The sequence below is a fragment of the Delphinapterus leucas genome, chromosome 8, assembly GCF_059928025.1.
Source record: "Delphinapterus leucas isolate spDelLeu-1000000601 "Yukka" chromosome 8, BTC_Dleu_Yukka2, whole genome shotgun sequence".
NCBI classification, from domain to species: domain Eukaryota; kingdom Metazoa; phylum Chordata; class Mammalia; order Artiodactyla; family Monodontidae; genus Delphinapterus; species Delphinapterus leucas.
In genome coordinates, this window is record NC_143136.1 from 18799613 (window position 1) to 18821221 (window position 21609).

Sequence of the window (21609 nt, forward strand, 5' to 3'; positions counted from 1 at the left end):
GTGATTCAGGAACACGGTGCCCTTCCCAGGGGAACAGCTTTCAAGCCCAGCAAGGGCAGGGCCCCTGTTTACTCAGCAGAGTAAGCAGGAAGTGGCAGCTGGATACTGCCACACCACACTGGCCTCATTAATCATTAACCATGTGTGAACTAGAACCATCTGGGAGAGATTCTGGGCCAAAATGGCTGCCACCTCCACTCTCCTTGCTCCCAGGCAGAGGCTAGAGACCAGCTATGTAGCTGTCCCAAAGACTCCTCAGGTGTCTCCACCCAGAAGCCGTTGCCTGGAAAACTAGCCGGGCTGCTCTAAGCTACCCAGCCCTGGGAATGAAGAAATGAAAGTATGAATTGAGGGTGCTTAAGGCGGCCCTGGTCACAGTTCTTGGCATAGAAGCCAGTTCAAACCAGAGCATCTTGAAGTTTCTGAATAAGACAAGCTAGGAGAAGTATTGCCCACCACCAACCAGCCAGATCTAAGGTAGGCACACCTGCCTACGTACGTGGAATGATGAACTCACGCCATTCTTGACGCTACGCCAGTTCCTCTTCTCTCCAGGCTCTCCCTTGGAAATGGCAACCAGACTTTTGGCCCCCTGCACCTCTTCTCTCACTCCAGGCACAAGGAAACTAAGATCACACCAAGCTACTTGCACTTTATTCTTCTATTCATACATTTTCCTGCTCCCAGATTTGGAGACAGATCATGATGTAAGCTCAGCAGTCCTGCTCAGAACCTTTACCAGATTCTATCAGTTCCCCTTTCCCCGTTCCCCACCCTCACCCACCACTACCCAGTCAGGCCCCCAGTCCAGTTGTTGCTCTTGGGCGTAAGGGAGCAGAATCAGAGACAGAAGACTGAGCTGACTGTCCCCACCCCCCAGCTGCCCCCAACTACAAGACAGCTGTCCTGGTTAGAAGGGATGGAGATTCCACTAAGGGGTGGGAGCTTCTTCCCAAGGCACAGGGGGCACCTTCTCAACATGGCCACTGGTTTGTTCAGATTTGGGTAGTGTGCTGGCTCTGAGCTGGGGGCTGCAGTGCCTCCAGCTGACTCAGGAGGGAAGGAATATGAGGGCGCTGCTGCGGGTCCACAGTCATCATTAAGGTCAGCAGCTGCCGCAAGGCTGAAGAATGCCTGTAGAAGGAGGAGGGCAGGGCCATGAGGGCAGCCATCCCCTGTGCCACAGCTCCAGCCCCGCAAACGGCTGGGAGGAGTCTGAACTGCTTTTGCTGCCCCCTTCACTGCTCACCTGGGGCTCTGCGGGATGCTTAGTTGGTTCTGCACAGCAAGGGCCACACTGTCACCCTTCTGGAACACCATGTCATAAGGGCCTTCCCCAAACATCATGGCATATAGCACACAGCCTAGGGACTAAGCATAACTTGGTTATTCCTTGGAAGGGGACCAGTGTAGGTGATATCGCTCCCCTTAATTCTGTAGTGAAAGGAAACTACAATATGCGGACTTCAGTCACATGACACCACCAGGGCCCAGAGAAACTGCGAGTTAGCTGGAGGCCTCTGCACCCTGGGCTTGGCCACTGCCTTCAGCCCTGACAGTTGGCTGTACTCACCCTGTTCAAAGGGCGGGATTATACCACTTCCTGAGCAACTTAGTGTCAGTGACAGTTTCCAGGAAGAGAGTCGAGGGCGGATGAGGACATACGTGGTTTCTGGGGCCCCATGCGCTAGAAACCAAAGACCTGTTCTACTCCACAGTAGGTACAGAGCAGCACTCCTCCCCACCCAGATTCCCACCCACATCCTCCTCACCCAGACATCAGTCCGCTCATCGATGACACAGTGGCTCTGCACGGAAAAGAGCTCCGGGGCCCGGTAGGAGATGGTGCACCGCTGGGCTGCCCAGTCCTGGAACAGTGGCCCCAGAGCTCAAAAGTGGGGCACAGGTCATGGTCATGTGACCAAATTGGGGCACGCACCAGAAGGGGTTGAGGATGGGGAACAGGTAGGCAAAGGAACCTAGAGACTCTTACCTGGAGGGTCAGAGCCTGGCGGGAGCCCTCCACGTGGATGCATGCTTGACTCATGGAACCCAAGTCCATTAAAACTGGCTGCCCCTCATCTCCAAGCAAGATATTGGTGGGTTTCAGGTCCCTGCAGGAAAGTGGAAATGAACCATGAGCGTCCTTGGACAGGAAGGCTGGAATCCTGGGCCGGGGGGGGGGCGCAAAAGAATCATGGGGTCTGTTCTTTGGGAGGACAGCAGAGACCTCTCATTTCTCTTGATGAGGCTCTTCCCTTCTGCCCCGCAGGTACACAGGAGCCTCCCACTGACCTGTGGGCATAACCCTTGGCATGAATAGCCTCCAGGCCTCTGCAGATACTCAGCAGCAGCTGAAGGATTTGCTCTTCAGTCAAGAAGTTGCCTTTGTCCTTCAGCTGTTCTATCTCGTCCCATAGCGTACCTCTCTGCAAAACAAGTTTCCCCACAGTTGATGTTTTTTTAGCCTCTGCTCCTTGAGCCTGAGTCCTTCCCCATGACAAAGCCTATCAACCATCTCACCACACACCCCACAGCCCCATCTGGGTTCCTTAAACCCCAAATCTGAAGTAGTCAAACCAGAACACGGTCTCTGCTTCCCAACGTTCTTGACTGCTCACACAGCCCTTGGCAGGTGGCTCTGTTGCAACCCCCTCCATAGCCAGGAGACTTTCTGACCTTGAAGAAGGGTAGCAGCAGCCAGGCCTCATGTTTAGTGCCTCGCTCCCTCAGACAATAAGCCACAAGGCGAAGGATGTTGGGGTGATGGAAGAGGCGATGCATGTCTGCTTCTCGTTGTGCCTCCTCCCGGTCCTGCTGCTCATGACACAGGATTCGCTTCAGGGCGTAGAACTGTCCATCATGTAACCCCTCCACTAGGTCCACATAGCTGAACCCACTGTGGGCCAAAGGGGTCAGTGAAGGACCATGGTCATTTCCCACACTGCTTGGACCCAGAGGAATTCCCTGGGGAGAAGGGTGGGGCAGGGTGGTGTCTTTCCCGTTTAGTAACAACCCTCCCAAGGTGTGACTCTAAAAAGAAGTCTGAAGATTATTACACTTTGAGCTCAAGACCAGGGACAGAGTCACCTTTTAGGTGCTATGATTTTTTTTTTTTTTTGCGGTACGCAGGCCTCTCACTGTTGTGGCCTCTCCCGTTGAGGAGCACACGCTCCGGATGCACAGGCTCAGCGGCCGTGGCTCACGGGCCTAGCCGCTCCGTGGCATGTGGGATCTTCCCGGACCGGGGCACGAACCCGTGTCCCCTGCATCGGCAGGCGGACTCTCAACCACTGCGCCACCAGGGAAGCCCCTAGGTGCTATGATCTTAATGCAGGGCTCTGCACATGACAGATGCTCCATAAATATTAAATAAATAACAGTCAACATTTATCAAGTGCTATGAACCAGGCCGTAGGGGAGACATTTGATACGCAGTATCTAATTTATTCCTCACAGCCCTACAAGTAAAGCATAATTAGCTCCAAAAGGCAGATGAAACTATGGCTTATCAAGGCCATACATGGTGAATCTAGGAAGCCTGGCTCCACAATCCACTTTCTTGACCACCACAGTAGCTGGGCTCTGTCAGGTGAATCAGAGGCTAGGCAGAAAACTTTTGTGCCCCTATCATGTGCAGACTGCTGTCCTTCAAACACCATAACCCTAGGGACTAGTTAAATGATTTCCAAACACTCACCCCTCCCCCAGTTTCTGGATGAAGAGGTAGCGCTTATTGTCAATGATGACAGTTCCCCGAGAGCAGACACAAAGCGCGTGGCCCATAGTGTCTCAGTCATCCTCCTTAAGGACGGTCTGGGGCTGCCAAAGGGTTCGTCCAGGTTGAGAGGTCTCTTTCAGGCAAGTCGCTGGGGGCCCAGCGGATCATGCTGGAAGGAAAAGAACGGCAGGGTCGCTGGCCGGGCACAATCCAGAAGACCCCTAAAGTGGCAACGTGGAGCGCTCAGGGCCAGATCTCGGAACCTAGAAAAAATGGGCCCTGGCAACGCCGGCTCCAAGGCTGGGGTCAGGTGCCTAAAAGCCTCAGGCCCCGCGGCGACTCCCAGGCCACTTCCTCCAACCCCCGCCCACCTTTAGGCGACTCCCACTCCCACGCCCGTTGGGCTGCAAAGGCAGGTCATGGGGGGGTTCCGGGGGGGAGGTGCGAGGCCCGGACCCACCACTTGCACAGCCCACCCCAGTCTCGGCGCGCAGAGCCCAGGGTGGGCCAGCCTGGACTCCCAACTCACCTGGCTTCGGCTGGAGGGAGGCGCCAGACACCGGAAACAGCGATTACGTCATCAGCCCGCGCCTGTGTAACGGCCCGTAGTATGCTAGCAACCTCTGGGCACCCAGGCGATGTGGGGGCGTGGAGCTGAGAGGCCCGGTGCTGGCTAGGCCAGGGGGAGGACGGGTCCCAGGGCCCGAGTGAGGGTTCCACACCTGGCCTTCAGTACGGGTCAAGACGCAGGCATCTACGCCAAAGGGGAGCAAAGCCGGCCTCGGCCTGAGGCCCCCCAGGACCTCCATCTCCCAATGCCAGAGGTAGGGGGCGTCATACCTCCCGCGCACTGGGCAGCCAGCTACGGTCCAGCCCGAGGTGGATGCTGAGAGGGGCGGGTGCTGGCGGCCTGGACCCCTGGAGCTCTGATCAGTACAACCTTGAGGGCTCTGGCCTGTATCCCATTACCGTAGTCTCAGTGGTTAAGAGCTCAGGCTCTTGAACCAGACTAGGGTCTGAATCCTGTCTTAATAGCCTATTAGCTGTGTGACCTGAACAAGTTACTTAACCTCTGGAAGGCTCACTTTCCCTCACTGTAAAATGGGTATACTAGTACCTAAGGTTAAGTGCATGAACTGTGAGGCCAGACTGCCTTGTTTAAATCCCAGCTCTACTAAACTAGCTGTGTGACACTGAACAGGCTACTTCATATTTGTATCCTTCAGCCCCCTCATCAGTAAAATGGAAATGATCATCATCGGCCTCACAGAGTTGTCTGGAGATTAAATGAGAGGGAAAGTGCTTAGCACAGTATTTGACACATAGCTCTCGGCAGCGTCAATAATCAGAAATTAATAATAATAATATTATCCTGGTCCTCACATCCCAGGCTTGGGACTGTGAAGGCAGGTGTAATGGAAATTCACAAATTCCCAAGCCTTGGAACCAAGCAGTTGTCCTCGACCTCTCTTGCCTAAGCAGGCAGGGATAAATTGGAAAGAGGTGCACATCCAAAGAAAATAGGATGGCCTAGATGGTCTCTTTTGTTGAAGCAGCAAAGGACTCTCCAGGAAAAAGATCCCTCTTGTAATCTGGTCCCCCCCACCCCCTTTCCTCTGGTTTCCCTTGGTTCTGAACCTGTTTCTGACATTCATCTAGATTTAACCTGCTATGTGCCAGGCCCTGTGATAGAAGCAGAGGATTCAGGTTGGATAAGATTCTCCCCACCCTCAGGGGGCTCAGTGTAGTAGAGCACTGCTTCTCAATCTTTATTTATTTGGCTGCGCTGGTCTTAGTTGCGGCATGTGGGCTCTTAGTTGTGGCATGTGGGATCTAGTGCATTGGGAGCACAGAGTCTTACCCACTGGACCACCAGGGAAATCCCTGCTTCTCAATCTTGAGTTTGCTTAGGAGCACCTGGAAAGCTTGTCAAAATACAAAATCTGATTCTATAGGTTTGAGGTAGGATCTGAGACTCTGCATTTCTAACAAGCTCCCAGGTGATGCTGGTGAAGCTGGCTCATGAACTGCACTTTGAGTAGCAAGATGTAGAGGATTTTACAAACTAGTCGAGTAGTGGGTAGCTGCAGGCTGTAGACAAAGTCCAGACTAATTCGCCTGGCAACTTGAGGTGGTCTCCGCCCACTTGCTCGCTGAGGTTCCCTCCCAGGAATCCGCCACGTGACGGTCGGACCACCGTCTCTGACTAGAAGAGCTCCGAAAGCGCCATGGCTCCCCAGAAGCTGCTCTGCCTTCCCTCCCTGCTGCTGCTACTCCTGACGCGGCTGCTGCCCCAGGTAGGATGAGTATCAAACCAGCCGGCTGGGTGCGGGGAGACGGGATCAGATATGGCGGAGGAGAGAACTTAAGTGAAAACAACAGAATACTGGGAAGGGCTAGTTCCATCTCTGCTCTTGGCAGACGCTGACCCCCGACTCCAGACCACTGCTGAGCACCGTCTCCCCTTGCAGGTAGACACTCGGTCGTTTGTAGTGGATCGGGATCATGACAGATTCCTCCTGGACGGGGCCCCGTTCCGCTACGTGTCTGGCAGCCTGCACTACTTTCGGGTACCACGGGTGCTTTGGGCAGACCGGCTTTTCAAGATGCGAATGAGTGGCCTCAACGCCGTACAGTTGTAAGAAGTGCTCCCGAGAGCCATGGAAGGGTGGGATTTACTCTTCCTACCACCCCCTTAAGAAGGGGATCAGGACAGGAAGATTGGCTGTGTATGAGAGGTTCTAGCTCCAGGGCCTCCCAGCCAAGGGTGGGAAAGGGTGGGCCAGGACCTCCTTCCAACAGCTTCCTGGAGATTCCCTGCAAAGCCTGAGCCCATAGGCCTCCGCGGCATCTCCCTGCCTTGGGCCCTTGTTAACCTCTTCCTTTCTCAGTTATGTGCCCTGGAACTACCACGAGCCAGAGCCTGGGGTCTATAACTTTAATGCCAACCGTGACCTCTTTGCATTTCTGAGAGAGGCAACTTTAGCAAACCTGTTGGTCATACTGAGACCAGGACCTTACATCTGTGCAGAGTGGGAGATGGTGAGTTAGTGGGAGAATGAATAGAAGCAAAGCCTCCGAAGTGCAGTTCCCAGACTACTCGCATCTGCCCCCACTCTAGGGTCACTTCCATCACTATACTCAACTTCCTCCCTTCTTACCTCCCCTACTCCACTCCCAGACAACAAAGCCCAGTCACTTTTTTTTTTTGGCTGCCTTGGGGCTTCGTTGCTGCACCGGCTTTCTCTAGTTGCAGTGAGCGGGGCTACTTTTCTTTGTGGTGTGTGGGCTTCTCACTGCAATGGCTTCTCTTGTTGTGGAGCACGGGCTCTAGGCACGCAGGCTTCAGTGGTTGTGGCATGCGGGCTCAGTAGTTGTGGTGCACGGGCTTAGTTGCTCTGCAGCATGTGGGATCTTCACGGACCAGGGCTCAAACCCATGTCACCTGCATTGGCAGGCGGATTCTTAACCACTGCGCCACCAGGGAAGTCCCCCACTCACTTCTCTGTTGTCTTTATGTTTGTCTCAGGGGGGTCTCCCAGCCTGGTTGCTTCGAAAACCTAAAATTCATCTGAGAACTTCAGATCCAGGTGAGCTGAGAAAAAAAGACTTGACACAGAAAAAAGCAAAGGACAACAACAAAATGGGTCATTTGAGTGCCCCAAACAGAGATCATTCATTCAAATATTTAGTGTTTTCATCATGCCCAGCAGAATGCTAGGAACTGGGGGACCAGACAGACCCAGTCTGGAAGAAACGTTAATTTAAAAAAACCCCAAACTTATAAGATTATTTAAAAATACTACACAAGAAAATAGACAAGGAGTTGAGATAGTGAATAACAGGGCCTCTTTTAGGTAGGAAGGCCAGAAAAGGCTTTCCTGAGAAGATGACATTTCAGTTACTCTAGGGAAGGGAAAACACCGGTCATATGAAGAGTGAGGCGAGAACGACCAGGTAGAGGGAATGATGTATTGTTTTAAAATTAATTAATTTATTTTTGGCCGCGCCTCAGGGCTTGTAGGATCTTAGTTCCCAGACCAGGGATTGAATGGCCCTTGGCAGTGAAAGTGCGAAGTCCTAACCACTGGACCGCCAGGGAGTTCCCGGATATGGTATCTTTTAAGGCCCAGAGATAGAAAGATCATGGCATGGTTGAGGCCAGCATGGCTGGAGCACAGTGGGTGAGGGAGAGTAGTATGACAAGAAATTGTAGATAGATAGGGACTGTTAATGCAGGATCTTACAGGCCACTGTAAGGGGTTTGCATTTTATTATAAGCACAGTAGAAAGTCATTGAAAGAGTTTAACCAGAATTATCTGATTTGTTTTTAGATTACGTTAGCCTGGATGTGGAAAATGGATTGAGGGGAGCAAGGGTAGAGGTGGAGAAACTTAACTGGGAGACTATGACTGTAGCTGAGGAGAGAGATGACGGCTCCTGGACTGTGATAGTGGTGGAAATAGAAAGAAGAGAGCAGGACTGAGCTATAGGTTGGAGATAAAAGTCACCAGGACTCTACTGACAGATTTTGATGAGAGGGGGAGGGGTGGGGGCAGTGTGGGTAGGATGAGGAAAGAAAGGAATCAAGTTTCTGGCCAGTCAAGATGGTGGTGCCATTTATTGACTTAGGGAAGATAGAGAAGACAAGGGGTGGCAAAAGAACAACTTTTGGGGAAGAAACAATGGTTGTGTTCTGGTCATGTTAAATTTTTATCACTCAAGGGAGGATATTAAGTAAGCAATAGGATGTGTGAATGTGGAGCTTAGGAGTAGGTCTGAGCTAGAGGCATAAATTTGGGAGTCATCGGTGTAAGGATGGCATTTAAATCCATGTGTACTGAGACATTAATTAGGGAAAGAGCATGAAAAAGAAAAGATGAGATGCCCAATATTTCAAGGCGTTTGGATTTCATTTCAGGTGCAAGTAGGAAGTCATTAGAGCAGGGAATAATTCTATCTGCTTTACACCTTTTAAAAAGTTTACTGTTTTAAAAAGGTCAAAATTCCTTATATCTGCTGGGGACTCTCCAGGTGCTGTTTCACTTCTTAGGGTGCTGGAGAGCTTTATGCCACTTATAGCATTTCCGAAACTCAACTGACTATGAAATACATTTAAAATGATAAAGTATTGATGGAAAAACAACATGCAGTCTGTTTTTCTCAAGAAAACCAGTGACCTCTTCATTGCTGAATCCATGGTGATGTCTCAGATCTTATCCCCCTTGACCAGTCAGCAGCATTCAGCCCAGTTGATCACTTTGTCCTGTGAAATACTCTTCTCACCGTTTCCATGATACCACACTTATTTGGTCCCTGCCCCTCCCCCTACAATCTTTCCGACCACTCCTTCTCAGTCTCTTACTGATCCTTCTCCACTTCCCTTTCCACTAAATGCTGGGGTGTGTCAGGGCTCAGTCCTTGGACACTCCTCTTTTCCATATATATTTACTCCCTTTATGATCTCATTCATTTGCGTGCTTTAAATTCCATCTGATAGCTAATGATTCTGAAATATATATCTCCAGTCAGGACCTTCCCTTGGCTTCCAAAACCATATATCCAACTGCCTACTTGACTTCTGCATTTGGAGGTCTAAAAGGCATACTGATACAACTAAGTTCCTTCCAAACCAGCTATTCATACACTCTCCCTGTCTCAGTTAATGGCAAGTCCATTTTCCAATTCATCGGGCTAAACACTGTGGTGGAATTTTTCACACCTGTCTTTCTCTCAGGCCCCTCATTCAGTCCGTCAGAAAATCCTGTCAGCTTCACCCTCAAAATATATTGAATTCAATTACTTTTCATCGCCCCCAATGCCACCACCCTGGTCCAAACCACCTCTCTCAGCTGGATTACTTTAATACCTTCCTAACTGGTTTCCCTTCTTTGCCCCTCCCCCATGTAGTCTATTCTTAATTCAGCAGTCAGTGTGATCCTCTTAAAATATAAGTTTAAATATATATTTTAGATCATGTCATTTCTCTGTCTAAACCTCTCCAACAGGTTCTCAACTCATTCAGAATACGAACCATGGATTCCTTAAAATGGTCTATTAGGTCCTACCTAATTGGCCCAGTCACCTCCCTGACATCCACTCTTCTCCCCATTGTTCATGCTGGCTTCTCTGCTGTTCCTGTCTTGAGGCCTTTGCACGTGGTACTGCCTCTATCTTCCTGCAGAACGACCTCGCTGATGCCTTCCCTGGGCCACCCTCTAAAATTTAAACTCCCTTCACCCCACCATTTTATATCCTCCTTCCCTGCTTAATTTTTTCTCCTTGGCATTAACACACTACATATTTTACCTGATTATTTAATTCACTGCCTCCCTCACTGGAAAGGAAATTCCACAAGGACAGAGATCTTTGTCCATTTTGTTCCCTTCTGTATCCCTAACACCTAGAACACTGCTTAGTGCATAGTGAGCACCCATAAATACCTGTTGAATGAGAGTTAATGTATGCTTGGATTAAAGGAGGCAAAACAACCTGGGCCTCCTTTATACAGAACACAAAACGTAAAGGAATTAAATGTTTTAAGAATATAAAAATACCCTCTAAAATATCTTTCGTTGACTCCACCTTTGAGAGTCCGCTATCTGCTAAGCATTGTCCTCAATGACAGGGATGCAGCAAATGAACCTGACAGACAAGGTTCCTGCTCACTAGTGGGGGAGACCAACAGGAAACAATTACAGAAATAAATGCTTAATTATAATTTGTTAAGCACTCGAAAGGGAAGTATGAAGTGATGTGAGAGTGTGTAACAGGGGGATCTACCCTCATCTAGGATATCAGAGGTTTCCTTGGGGAAGTGAAATTTAAGATCTGAAGCCTGAGTTGGAGTTGCTTAGGTAAGGAGGCAGAGGTCATGCATCAGTCTTCTGAGGGTGAGTCAACAGAAATCACCAATAGGAGTTGAGAATTTAAGGCATGATACCCAATATCATCTTTCATTTGATGACTTAAATCTCCTGGACTGTCAGTTATATCAGGGTGCAGGTCAGACATTCTACACTTTTGTAAACTCCCATGCTACTTCATAGCAATCTCAAGTATATATGATTACATAATAACAGCTCCATTTGATGTGTTTTAACATTTTTCTTACATTTAAAAAATGAATTTACAAGAAATACTGCTTTGTTTCCTATGCTCAAATTTCATTGCCATGCAACTATACAAGTGCTTAGGGTTCAGAGATTCTCCTGACAAGTCACTGCTTCCCAGACACAGCTGTGGACAAGTGGGGTGCAAAGTGCAGCCCAGAGTTCAGGCAGCACTGAAGTTGCTAGCACTGAGGCTAGGGGTGGGGGCTGCAGAGGTGGTGGTGCCCTGATGAACAGAGCACTGCCCCTTCCTTTAGACTTCCTTGCCGCAGTGGACTCCTGGCTCAAGGTCTTGCTGCCCAAGATACATCCATGGCTCTACCACAATGGGGGCAACATCATTAGCATTCAGGTACAAGTGGAAAGTTGACTGGGCTAGGGGAAGGAGGTGACGGTGTCCTTAATTTCTCCACCTCATAGCCGACCTCCACTTTTCCTTTCCCCTGGCAGGTGGAGAATGAATACGGTAGCTACGGGGCCTGCGACATGAGCTACATGAGACACCTGGCTGGGCTCTTCCGTGCACTGCTTGGAGACAAGATCTTGCTCTTCACCACAGATGGCCCTGAAGGCCTCAAATGTGGCTCCCTCCAGGGACTCTATACCACTATAGATTTTGGCCCAGGTCTCCTGAGCAAGGGTTCGGAGTGAAGTCTGGGGAAGGGGCACCTGTTCCATGTTGCTCATCTTTCACCTTTGCCTCCTTTCTGCAGCTGACAACATGACCAAAATCTTTGCCCTGCTTCGGAAGTATGAACCCCGCGGGCCATTGGTGAGGAGCCAGAGGGGAGGGCAATCAAAGCAGGTGTCAGAGTGGGAAATGGGTTGAGCTCGGTTCCCATCTGGCTCACAGCTCCTTTCACTTCATGCTGTAGGTGAACTCTGAGTACTACACAGGCTGGCTGGATTACTGGGGCCAGAATCACTCCACACGCTCCGTACCAGCTGTAACCAAAGGACTAGAGAACATGCTAAAGTTGGGAGCCAGTGTGAACATGTAACTGGAGACACCGGGGCCAGCATGACTCTGTAACTGGGTGCTGGGGATGAAGGTTAAGATTCAGTGGGTCAGCTTTTACCTTTCCCCCTGCTCTCCCCCACTTTAGGTACATGTTCCATGGAGGTACCAACTTTGGATACTGGAATGGTGAGTCCAGATGGTCCCTGGGGTGGCAGCAGGGAGGCAGCAAGGAATTAGAATCTGCGGGCTGCACGGATTAGGACGCTAGAAGCTGGATGTGGCCACTGCTGCCCCTGCTGATAGCAAAACTCTCTGCATGCATTTCTTTGCTTAGTGCCTATCACCTGAAAGATATATGGAATTAATTAAATTTGTTTGACCAGGTGCTGATGAGAAGGGACGCTTTCTTCCAATTACTACCAGCTACGACTACGATGCACCCATATCTGAAGCAGGGGACCCCACACCTAAGCTTTTTGCTATTCGAAATGTCATCAGCAAGGTGCCCCACCACTTCATTAAGCACCAAAAGCTTTTATTAATTTGGGGGGAGGGAGTACCCAAATTACTTGTAAAGGGATCCCATAAATCAGTGGTTGTTGTCTGGGCCAGAGAGCCCTCTGAGCACCCTATGGCAGCATTTCTCACCCACCCAAATGGGATTCCCTGGGGAGATACACACAAATATGTGTAAAATTACAGAACCTTCATGACCCCTGAAGCCCTTCCCTGGACCCCCAGTTAAGAACCCTGCACTAGGGTCTTGGAATAGGGGTTCTTTGTGTGGTTTTCCTATGGTTCCTGAGAGAATTTGATCTCAGTTCCAGGAAGTTCCCTTGGGACCTTTACCTCCCCCCAGCCCCAAGATGATGCTTGGACCTTTGAGCCTACACCTGGTAAGCTTCTCTCCATTACTCTCTAATTCTACCCCTTTATTCTCTAAATAGCCCAGCCTGTCCTACCCTCTATTCTGAAAGTTCCCTCATATTCTGATACTTTCCCCTTATTCTAACAGGATGGGAATTTGCTGGCTTTCCTAGACTTCCTATGTCCCCAAGGGCCCATCCATTCAATCCTGCCAATGACCTTTGAGGCTGTCAACCAGGTAAAGCATAATCCCCCATCCGGTGGGTATGGCAACAGCTATACCAGGGGTTCCCTCAGCTATGCATCTTCCCCACAGTATCCTTTCTTATCTCTCAGCTTATAAACTTATTCTTACACACCCAGGACCATGGGTATATGTTGTACCGGACCTATCTGACCCATACTGTTTCTGAGCCAACACAATTCTGGGTGCCAAACAATGGAGTCCATGACCGTGCCTACGTGATGGTGGATGGGGTGAGAACCTAATACCAGGCTATCTCTGAGCCCATTTCCTCTCCTCCCCAGCACACTTTAGTCTTAAATTTCCCATATCTACCTTTTCCCACTGCCTGCTCACATTTGAGGGGATAAGCTGGGATGAGGAAGAGTTTGACTAAGGATAAGGTTCCATTATGAATGGATAAGTGACAGAAGAGCTATATTCTCTTTGCCCTCTAAATCAGTGTCCTAATGTGGCTTCCTGTGTGGTGGCCACAGGCTAGATGCTGAGCTCCTCCCTTTTACAGATACTCTTATCCACAGGTGTTTCAGGGTGTTTTGGAACGAAACATGAAACACAACCTATTTTTGACGGGGAAAAAGGGGGCCAAACTGGATGTCTTGCTGGAGAACATGGGGAGGCTCAGTTTTGGGTCTAACAGCAGTGACTTCAAGGTGAGCTAGCTATGCCCACTCCCTTGCCCCCATACTCTTTTTTTTTTTAATTTCATTTTTTAAATTATTTATTTATTTGGCCGCGCCAGGCCTTACTTGCTGCACGTGGGATCTTTGTTGCAGCACATGGCATCTTTTTTAGCTGCAGCATGCAGAATCTTTAGTTGTGACATGCGGGATCCAGTTCTCTGAACAGGGATTGAACCCAAGCCCCCTGCATTGGGAGCACAGAGTCTTAACCACTGGACCACCAGGGAATTCCCACCCCCCAATATTCTTATTGACCGAACTCCCTTGGAAAGATAGGGGCCTAATAGAAGATAAACAAGAGCTATGTCCTGGGCTTCCCTGGTGGCGCAGTGGTTGAGAGTCTGCCTGCCGATGCAGGGGATGCGGGTTCGTGCCCCGGTCTGGAAAGATCCCACATGCAGCGGAGTGGCTGGGCCCGTGAGCCATGGCCGCTGAGCCTGCGCGTCCAGAGCCTGTGCTCCGCAACGGGAGAGGCCACAACAGTGAGAGGCCCGTGTACCACAAAAAAAAAAAAAAAAAAAAGCTATGTCCTTAGGGCTTAGGCAGCAAAGCAGCAGCTTGTGGGGATCTGGACATGGCCACTAGTTGCATCCCAGGGCTTGAGTAGGGATAGTTTGGCCTTAGAACTTAGAGAATGATGAATTTTCATTTGCCTTCTTCACAGGGCCTATTGGAGCCACCAATTCTGGGGCAAACGGTCCTTACCCAGTGGCTGATGTTCCCTCTGAAAGTTGATAATCTTGTAAAGTGGTGGTTTCCCAACCAGTTGCTGAAAAGCTCACATCCTCAAACTCCCTCTGGCCCCACCTTCTACTCTACAACCTTCCCAATTTTAGACTCAGGCGGGGACACATTTCTCTTTCTACCTGGATGGACCAAGGTATTGCTGACAGTGAGGGTGGGGCTGGGGAGTAGGGTGGTAAGAGGAAAATCTTGGAAGGAGGGAGAGCAGAAATTATTCCTCTGATTAGAAACCCCAAAGGGGATAATTCTACCCCTTTGAGAGCTGATCCTTTATATTCCTCTCCTTCCTCCTCCCCAGGGCCAAGTCTGGATCAATGGGTTTAACCTGGGCCGCTACTGGACAAAGAGGGGGCCACAACAGACCCTCTATGTGCCAAGACCCCTGCTGTTTCCTAGGGGAGCCCTCAACAAAATCACGTTGCTGGAGCTAGAAAATGTGCCTCTTCAGCCCCAAATCCAATTCCTGGATAGGCCTATCCTCAGTAGCACTATGCATAAGACATACATCTATTCCCTCTCAGCTGAAAGTGCCTCTGAACCAATGGAGTTAAGTGGGCACTGAAAGAAAGGTAACCCTTGGACCTGGGACATGGAGTGGGCAGGATCCCTTGGTACTAGTCATGGTGACCGTAAGGAAACAAAGGCCACAGGTCTGAATGTAAGTACAAGTGCAGTTTCCTTGCCAAACTTCATTGTGATTAAAATTCCAGAGACAGTACCAGCTCCACACACCTCTATGGCCCTGGTTCCTGAATGTCCCTCACCCCAATCTTCCAAATACTCTCTGGTTTCGTGGGGAAGAAGAAACCAGAGGGGGCCAGTGTGTATGTGCCCTCTCAGAGCCTAGAGTTGGCCCCAGGTGGAGCTGTAAGAGATCAGGAAAAGGGCTTTCCAGCCCGACAGCGATGATCCTGGAGGCAGCGTGTGGAGAGGAAAGAAGTCAAAGTAGTGAAAGGGAATATGAGGCCTTGGAGGGATGTCCCACAGCTCCAGTGGCGTCTGAACAAGAGGAAGAAAAATGGCTGGAGAGGTGTCCCAGAAACTTTCTAATCCAAGCCTTCCCTGTCCCTCCTCCTGCCACTTCTATTTTTATTCCAAAGGTTCCCAGAGCGTCTCAAATCCCTTCAACAGCCTTTCTGAACACTGAGCGGGCACGCATTCTACTTGTCCAGAATGGCCTCTAACTCATCACAACCTACCCACTCACGCCCACCCCCTCTATGTACCGAACACTGATGATGGCAGGGTCAGGGACCTGAGGGGTAGGGGCTCCCAAATGGGCAGCCAGTCGGCGCTCTGCAGCCAGAGCTCCCTGAGGGGAAGAGAAGTTGTGTTAAGGACAAGGCCCCAGTGGTGGAGAGGGTACCCAAGAAGTGACACTGCACACTGGATCAGACCTCTAAGGAAGTGTTGCTGGGGAAGAAAGAACTTCCAGCCTCGCCTTCTCTCAGTCGCTGAGGGCGGCAAATCTCCGCTGCTCTTCTTGCTCCCACTACTGCTCCTGCCGGTGCCGCCGGGCTGCCTTCCGCTCCCTTTTCCGAATGGCCTGCCGCGCCTCCATTTCCGCTGTCAGTGGCCCTGGCACCTGGAGGATTTCTGGGAAGGTATAAGGTAAGACCTATACAAACTATCCTTGGTAAAACTGGAAGAAAATAGAAAAGATCTAGCCAGAATCTCTGATGCTTTCCCACCCTGCTGCTGCCTCTTCCAGCTGACCTGAGCTTTGCTGTAATCATTAGCATCTGGATTCTTCTCCATGAAGCTCTGGAACTCATCACATGATTTGTCAGCTGCAACCGTGTACGGTGGCCGGGTCCGGTAGTCCCTAGGTGCAAAAACCCAAAAAATGAGTTCAACATCACCTGCCTCCGGCTCCTCCCAACATCACCCAAGCAGACCAGGGGAAACACTGCTAAGTAGCTGGTGCCAAGATCATCGTCAGGAGGGGCCGGCACGAGGGCCCTTACCTACTGAGCCTCTCCCAGCTGTGGCGGCTGCGTGCAGGAGGGTGAAGCCACCAGAGCCCAAGGGGGCACTGAGCAGAGACAGAACTCCAGGGTCTAGGGGGCTGGCAGCTAGCCAGAGCTTCAGCATCCCCCATCTCCAGCTCGGCAAGCAGCCAAGAGCACATCCCAGTGCTCTGGCTGACCAGGGGACTTGGCCTCATCTGGGGAAGGCCCCAAAGGCTCTGACTCTGAAAAGGCCTCATCTTCTTGAGGTTGCTGGGAAAGAGTCATTTGCGCCCCAGCCTCCAGGTCTTGGTTTCTCTCCCTCTTATTCCTTTTTCTCCTCCTCTGCTTGGGCAATACCTCAAATTCACGAAGATCCAGCATCCCCAGTGTCACCTCTACTAGCTCCAACTCTACCTGGGAGCCATCCTCTCCCTCTGACTCTGAACCTAGGGAAAAATCTGCTATGTTAGATCCATCTCAGGAATAAGCAGAGGGTAGAAGGTTGTGGGCTGCCCCAGATGCATAAGAATGTACACAGAGAGAAAATCCAGATCACTTGAAATAAAAGTGTTTGTATTTTGTCACCCAAGATAAAGTAGCCCATCAAGAGCTGAAGCCATTAGTATCACATGCAGAGATGAGGCTCGCAGCCCAGACAAGCACAGGCCCAGAAGAAGCTATGCAGGGACAAGAGTCCCTGAACATTCCCATGACAGCCTTAGGGTGGTGCACAACAGAGGAAAGCACGAGCAGTGACAGCCATGCAGGCCAACAGTCTGCAGCAAGGCAAGCAGCCCTTAGCCCAAAACCAGAGCATCCAAGAAGACAGGTAAATTATGTAAGATCCACACAACACACATTCAAGCATCGACTTCATGCTAAGACTTCTCAAAGTACTAGGGATAACGTCAGTGAACAAAAGAGACGATAGATTTGGAAAAGTCACAAAACGTGTAATTGCTACCACATACCCCACACTATAAACAGACGTGTGTGTGTGTGTGTGTGTGTGTGTGTGTGTGTGTAGTATGTAAGGGTTTACCTATAAATAGGGAAGTGAATAAGTTATGACAGTAGGGGATTTGCCACTGCAGTTCTAGGACAGACCCTGAGAGAGAGTTGACAATTGCCAGATGGTGCTCAAACCCTGTTTGGGAGCTTCCTCATTCCGCCCGAGTGCCTCATTTTCATCACTGCGGACCTTTCTTTCTTCCTCAGTGGCCTTCCTTCCTCTCATTGTCTTCCAGTTTGTCTGAGGTAAATCCAACCTGACTGTCTCCCGGGGGTCTTCTCCTGCCATAAAACAAAAGATGGTTCTCAAATTTAGCTGAGGAGAAGCCCGCCCAGGTTTCTCTCAATGAAGATGCCATCGGACTGCAGTACGAGGGCTAGAAAATCATCTGGGTGCACAAATGAGAAGCCGAGGCTTGGGCCGGGAGGTACGGGAAGGTCTAGGGAGTCTGGGGATCTGGACAGAAGGGTCACCGTGGACATGCAAGGTGGTCAGCTTATGGAGCACACGCTGTAGCTCTTGGAAGGTGGGTCTGCGGGTAGTGAGGGGGATATCCCAAAGTCGGGGATCCCCACGTTGCAAGGGAGCCTCATGGCCTCCAAAGAACAAGGACCGGCCAGAGCGGGGTGCACGCATCAGTATCGTCCCAGCCTTCTCCAGCACCTTAGCCTATTCTGGCCCTTCCAGCAGGTCACAAACATCCTAGAGAAGAAAGTAACTCAGCCCTGCATCTCTTCACTTGCTACTTTTAAATCTCCAACCAAAACATGACCCACAGATCATGTGTAGGGAGTGGGAGGCAGAAGATAATGGAGGGGGCTTCCCTGGTGGCACAGTGGTTAAGAATCCGCTTGCCAATGCAGGGGACACGGGTTCGAGCCCTGGTCTGGGAAGATCCCACGTGCCACGGAGCAACTAAGCCCGTGCACCACAACTACTGAGGCTGCACTCTAGAGCCCTCGTGCCACAACTACTGAAGCCCATATGCCTAGAGCCCGTGTTCTGAAACGAGAAGGCACCGCAATGAGAAGCCCGCGTACCGCAACGAAGAGTAGTCCCCGCAACTAGAGAAAGCCCGTGCGCAGCAATGAAGACCCAATGCAGCCAAAAAGAAAGAAAGAAAGAAGATAATGGAGGGAGAATGACAGGACTAAGAATCCTGGGCATTCACCCCATTCTACCTTCATCTACCCAAAAATAACCAAGACAGGGGATACAGGAGCCAGCCTCCCTACTGTAACATTTAATCAGTTGAGAGGGAAAAAGTGTGGATTAGAGGAGCACCAGATCTGGACACTTAACTCACCTTATATAGCATGTCTTCACTGTAGCGCCTCAGGTTGGCTCCAGCAGAGCGGGAAGCCGCACCCCGGGCATCCCGAAGCCCCTGGGCTGTGCCCCACTTGGCCCGCACTGTGTAGCAGTGAAAGGTTTTGTGTGTCAATGCTTCTTGTCTGTAGACAGCACAGACTCAGTACTGGAAACCAGCTGGTACTCCCAGGCTACCAGGATCCATTCCATCCTTACCCCATGCAGCACCCTCTCACCCTTGGAAAACAGCACCAGCAAAGTGCCCAGCAGCAGCCATGAGCACCATGCAGTCCCTGGGACCTCCGCTTTTCAGGTTTTGTAGCAGCACTTCTGCTGCTTCTGGGGGCACCTGGATGACAGAGGAGCAGCACGAACATATCTGTGGCACTTTCTGACAGCAAGAAATAAGTGCCAATGCTAAGTGCTTCACATGCATCATCTCTTTTAATACAACTTATTTGTCCCCATTTTACAAATAAGAAAATTTGAGGGCTTCCCTGGTGGTTGAGAGTCCACCTGCCGATGCAGGGAACACGGGTTTGTGCCCTGATCCGGGAGGATCCCACGTGCCGCGGAGCGGCTGAGCCCGTGAGCCATGGCCGCTGAGCCTGCGCGTCCAGAGCCTGTTCTCCGCAACGGGAGAGGCCACAACAGTGAGAGGCCTGCGTACCGCAAAAAAAAAAAAAAAGAAAAAAAAGAAAATTTGAGGCTTGTGGAGGTAGTCAAGGTCAAGTGGTAGAACCATAATTCAAACCTAGATTGGTCTATTTCCAAACTTAATTCCATTACACTTGACCCTTCTAAGATTCAAGCCAGTTCAATCCAAGACTGTGCTGTCAAGTGTGATACCCACCCCCAACAGGAAGGAAGGAAGGAAGTGAGACACGGACTGTGCTGAGGGAAAGTCTAGGCTGAGTGTACAGGAGGCTGGAGTTGACCACACAACCTGTGCTGGCACTTGCCTGGCGAGGGCCTAGGACACAGCAATAGGCATCAAGAAACTGGCCCTGGGCATTCTGGAAAAGAACCCGATGGGGGTGGAAGCCTCGGGGTAGGTCAGGCTTCTCAAACTCAGCCCTCTCCTCATCCAGTATCTGCAAGTCCTCCTCACTGGCTGAGTCTGAGTCTTCTGATCCTGAGATGCTGGAAAGATCTCCTGAGAACAACATGAGATACGCAAGTTTGGTGCCCCATCTTTGACCTTTCCTCAAGCTCCTAAACTAGGGTCTTTCTCCATCCCCATGACCTATCCCCACACAGGTCTCCCAACAGTCATCACCTGTGGAGCTCTGCTTTTCAAAGTCCAGGGCAGACCGGAGAGGCTTGTCCTTGAGATGCTGCTTTAGGTTAAACCGATGCCAATCAAGTTCATAATGTCCCCTCTAGCAGGAGGCAAAGAAGGAAGCACAGTGTGGAAGCATGGCCCAGCCTGGCCTTTTATGGTATACAAGACCTCTAACAGAACTCCAGGAAGTATGACCAGGTAACACTAACTTTCTTAGTTAAAACATGGAACTTTATTCATTAAAGACAAAATGTCTACCTCTCCCCACCTACCATTACACTTTTGCTTCCACCATTTAGCTCTGTACCTGGTCTTTTACCTGTTCCTGGTGGTTCTGGAAGGTCTGGTCACAGGTTGAACGAAACAACTTCTCTGAAATATCCAGAGGACCCTGGAGTGGTTTTCTTTCTGGGCTTATTCTCTCCCCTGAACCTAAATAAGGGGAGGGTAAACAGAGGTAGAAAAGGAGCCCAAATCCACAGTATCTAGGATTACATTCAGAGTCTGATATACAAAGCAGAGGAGGATACAAAAAGAGATGGCATGTCCTTGCCTTCAAGGAATTTACAATCTAGTAATAACGAAGCGAATAGCACAACAATCACCTTATACAATAAATATGCTTCTGAAAAGATGTACGTAAAATGAATATAAATCAAACATTGTAAATTAATCAACGGGATTGTTTAGAGAAATCCTAGAAAATGATTTCTGGTAAAGTTAAAATTCTTTTTAACTGTGCAAAAATCACTTCCCAAATGCCACTTTTTTAGCTTATATTTCCAATTACAGTGTGCAGTTTGTTCTTTAAAAAGGTACAAGAGAAACAGCCAAACTAAAGCTGTATGAAACCAAGAGTAAGTTGTTTTATATTCAGCAAGAAGGAATGACTTGATTGGAATAGTTAAATTTGGACTATGTCAAGGAATTTTGAAGTGTTTTTGCAGGCAGTGGTGGTAACATGATGAGGCATAAACAATGGCAAGAGACTTGTTTGGAGACAATTCAGGAGCCTGTTCTGGAAATCCAGAGATCGAGTGAATTCTTTTTTTTTTGACCAAAATATAGATTTTAATTTTACACGTACAAATGTTGCCTTAAATTCATAACAGTTAAGAAACATATACACAAACCTCAGCTTAAAAGGAAAAGTAAAAACCAAACACTCTGCAGTTGGGGTTTGATAAATTTTATCCAGTAGAAGGAGATGTCAACAAGGGCTCCTAAGCTGGGAAACACCAATAAAAAAATGTGTTCCCTGAAGGAGCAATAAGCTCCCTTTAAAGAGCCCTGTCACGTCCCTCACGGGTCCACCCCAAACCTTCCCAGATACCTGGATAGGAAACCTGCAGAGCCTGGGCCAGAGCCTCCCCGGGAGCATGGCTCACCAGGCGCAGGCCCTGAAGGACCGGAGTATCCGCCTTGGGGTCAAACAGGGAGACCGACACAGAAGCCTGGGCTGCAGCTGGAGCCGGCGACATGGCTGAGCACAAAGGCGGTTAAGAAACAGAGCTCCCCAAAGCAAGATCCTATGCCGCGTCTCCCGCCAGCATGACTTGGTCTCCCCCACGGCGCAAGGCACCACGGCCCTCGCCCTGGTGACAGGGGTTAATACGTGACCCCAGCCCGCTTTCTCACACCCCCCAGTCTCGGACCACACAAGAGTGAAATGGGGGCGCATTCAGCAACCAAATCCAGTCCAACAGAATTAAAATC

General features: G+C 50.1%; 3 protein-coding genes across 7 annotated transcripts; 1 reads left to right on the forward strand and 2 right to left on the reverse strand.

The window, feature by feature from the left end:
* Positions 1-627: 627 nt before the first annotated feature.
* STK16 (serine/threonine kinase 16) lies at positions 628-4455 on the reverse strand. 4 transcript variants are annotated; one of them, XM_022567743.2, is made up of 8 exons: positions 4251-4454; positions 3701-3890; positions 2680-2899; positions 2296-2429; positions 1994-2114; positions 1773-1868; positions 1250-1371; positions 628-1134 (listed from the first exon to the last, which is right to left on the reverse strand). In XM_022567743.2, exons 2-8 carry the CDS (start codon positions 3784-3786, stop codon positions 996-998), a joined length of 918 nt encoding a protein of 305 aa, XP_022423451.1. In that variant the 5' UTR covers positions 3787-3890; positions 4251-4454; the 3' UTR covers positions 628-995. The 4 variants fall into 4 exon arrangements, with proteins under 4 accessions (XP_022423451.1, XP_030616353.1, XP_089772475.1 ...); XM_030760493.2 differs by lacking the exon at positions 4251-4454 and adding an exon at positions 4182-4246; XM_089916349.1 differs by lacking the exon at positions 1773-1868 and having other exon boundaries at positions 4251-4455.
* GLB1L (galactosidase beta 1 like) lies at positions 3818-19310 on the forward strand. 2 transcript variants are annotated; one of them, XM_022567739.3, is made up of 17 exons: positions 3819-4545; positions 5892-6018; positions 6193-6359; positions 6613-6763; positions 7251-7311; positions 11092-11186; positions 11285-11459; positions 11548-11606; positions 11710-11831; positions 11941-11981; positions 12179-12297; positions 12617-12691; positions 12811-12900; positions 13026-13139; positions 13428-13559; positions 14254-14469; positions 14632-19310. In XM_022567739.3, the coding sequence occupies exons 2-17, from the start codon at positions 5950-5952 to the stop codon at positions 14893-14895; spliced, it is 1950 nt and encodes a 649-aa protein (XP_022423447.2). In that variant the 5' UTR covers positions 3819-4545; positions 5892-5949; the 3' UTR covers positions 14896-19310. The 2 variants fall into 2 exon arrangements, with proteins under 2 accessions (XP_030616352.2, XP_022423447.2); XM_030760492.2 differs by lacking the exon at positions 13026-13139 and having other exon boundaries at positions 3818-4545.
* ANKZF1 (ankyrin repeat and zinc finger peptidyl tRNA hydrolase 1) lies at positions 15003-21606 on the reverse strand. The gene is given in 14 exon segments (XM_089916354.1): positions 15003-15332; positions 15560-15645; positions 15775-15918; positions 16050-16195; positions 16301-16432; positions 16435-16731; positions 17393-17578; positions 17771-17999; positions 18604-18751; positions 18845-18957; positions 19547-19764; positions 19888-19990; positions 20213-20325; positions 21227-21606. Coding segments are annotated over 14 exon segments (2187 nt in total). The 5' UTR covers positions 21375-21606; the 3' UTR covers positions 15003-15208.
* Between the last annotated feature and the right edge of the window lie 3 nt (positions 21607-21609).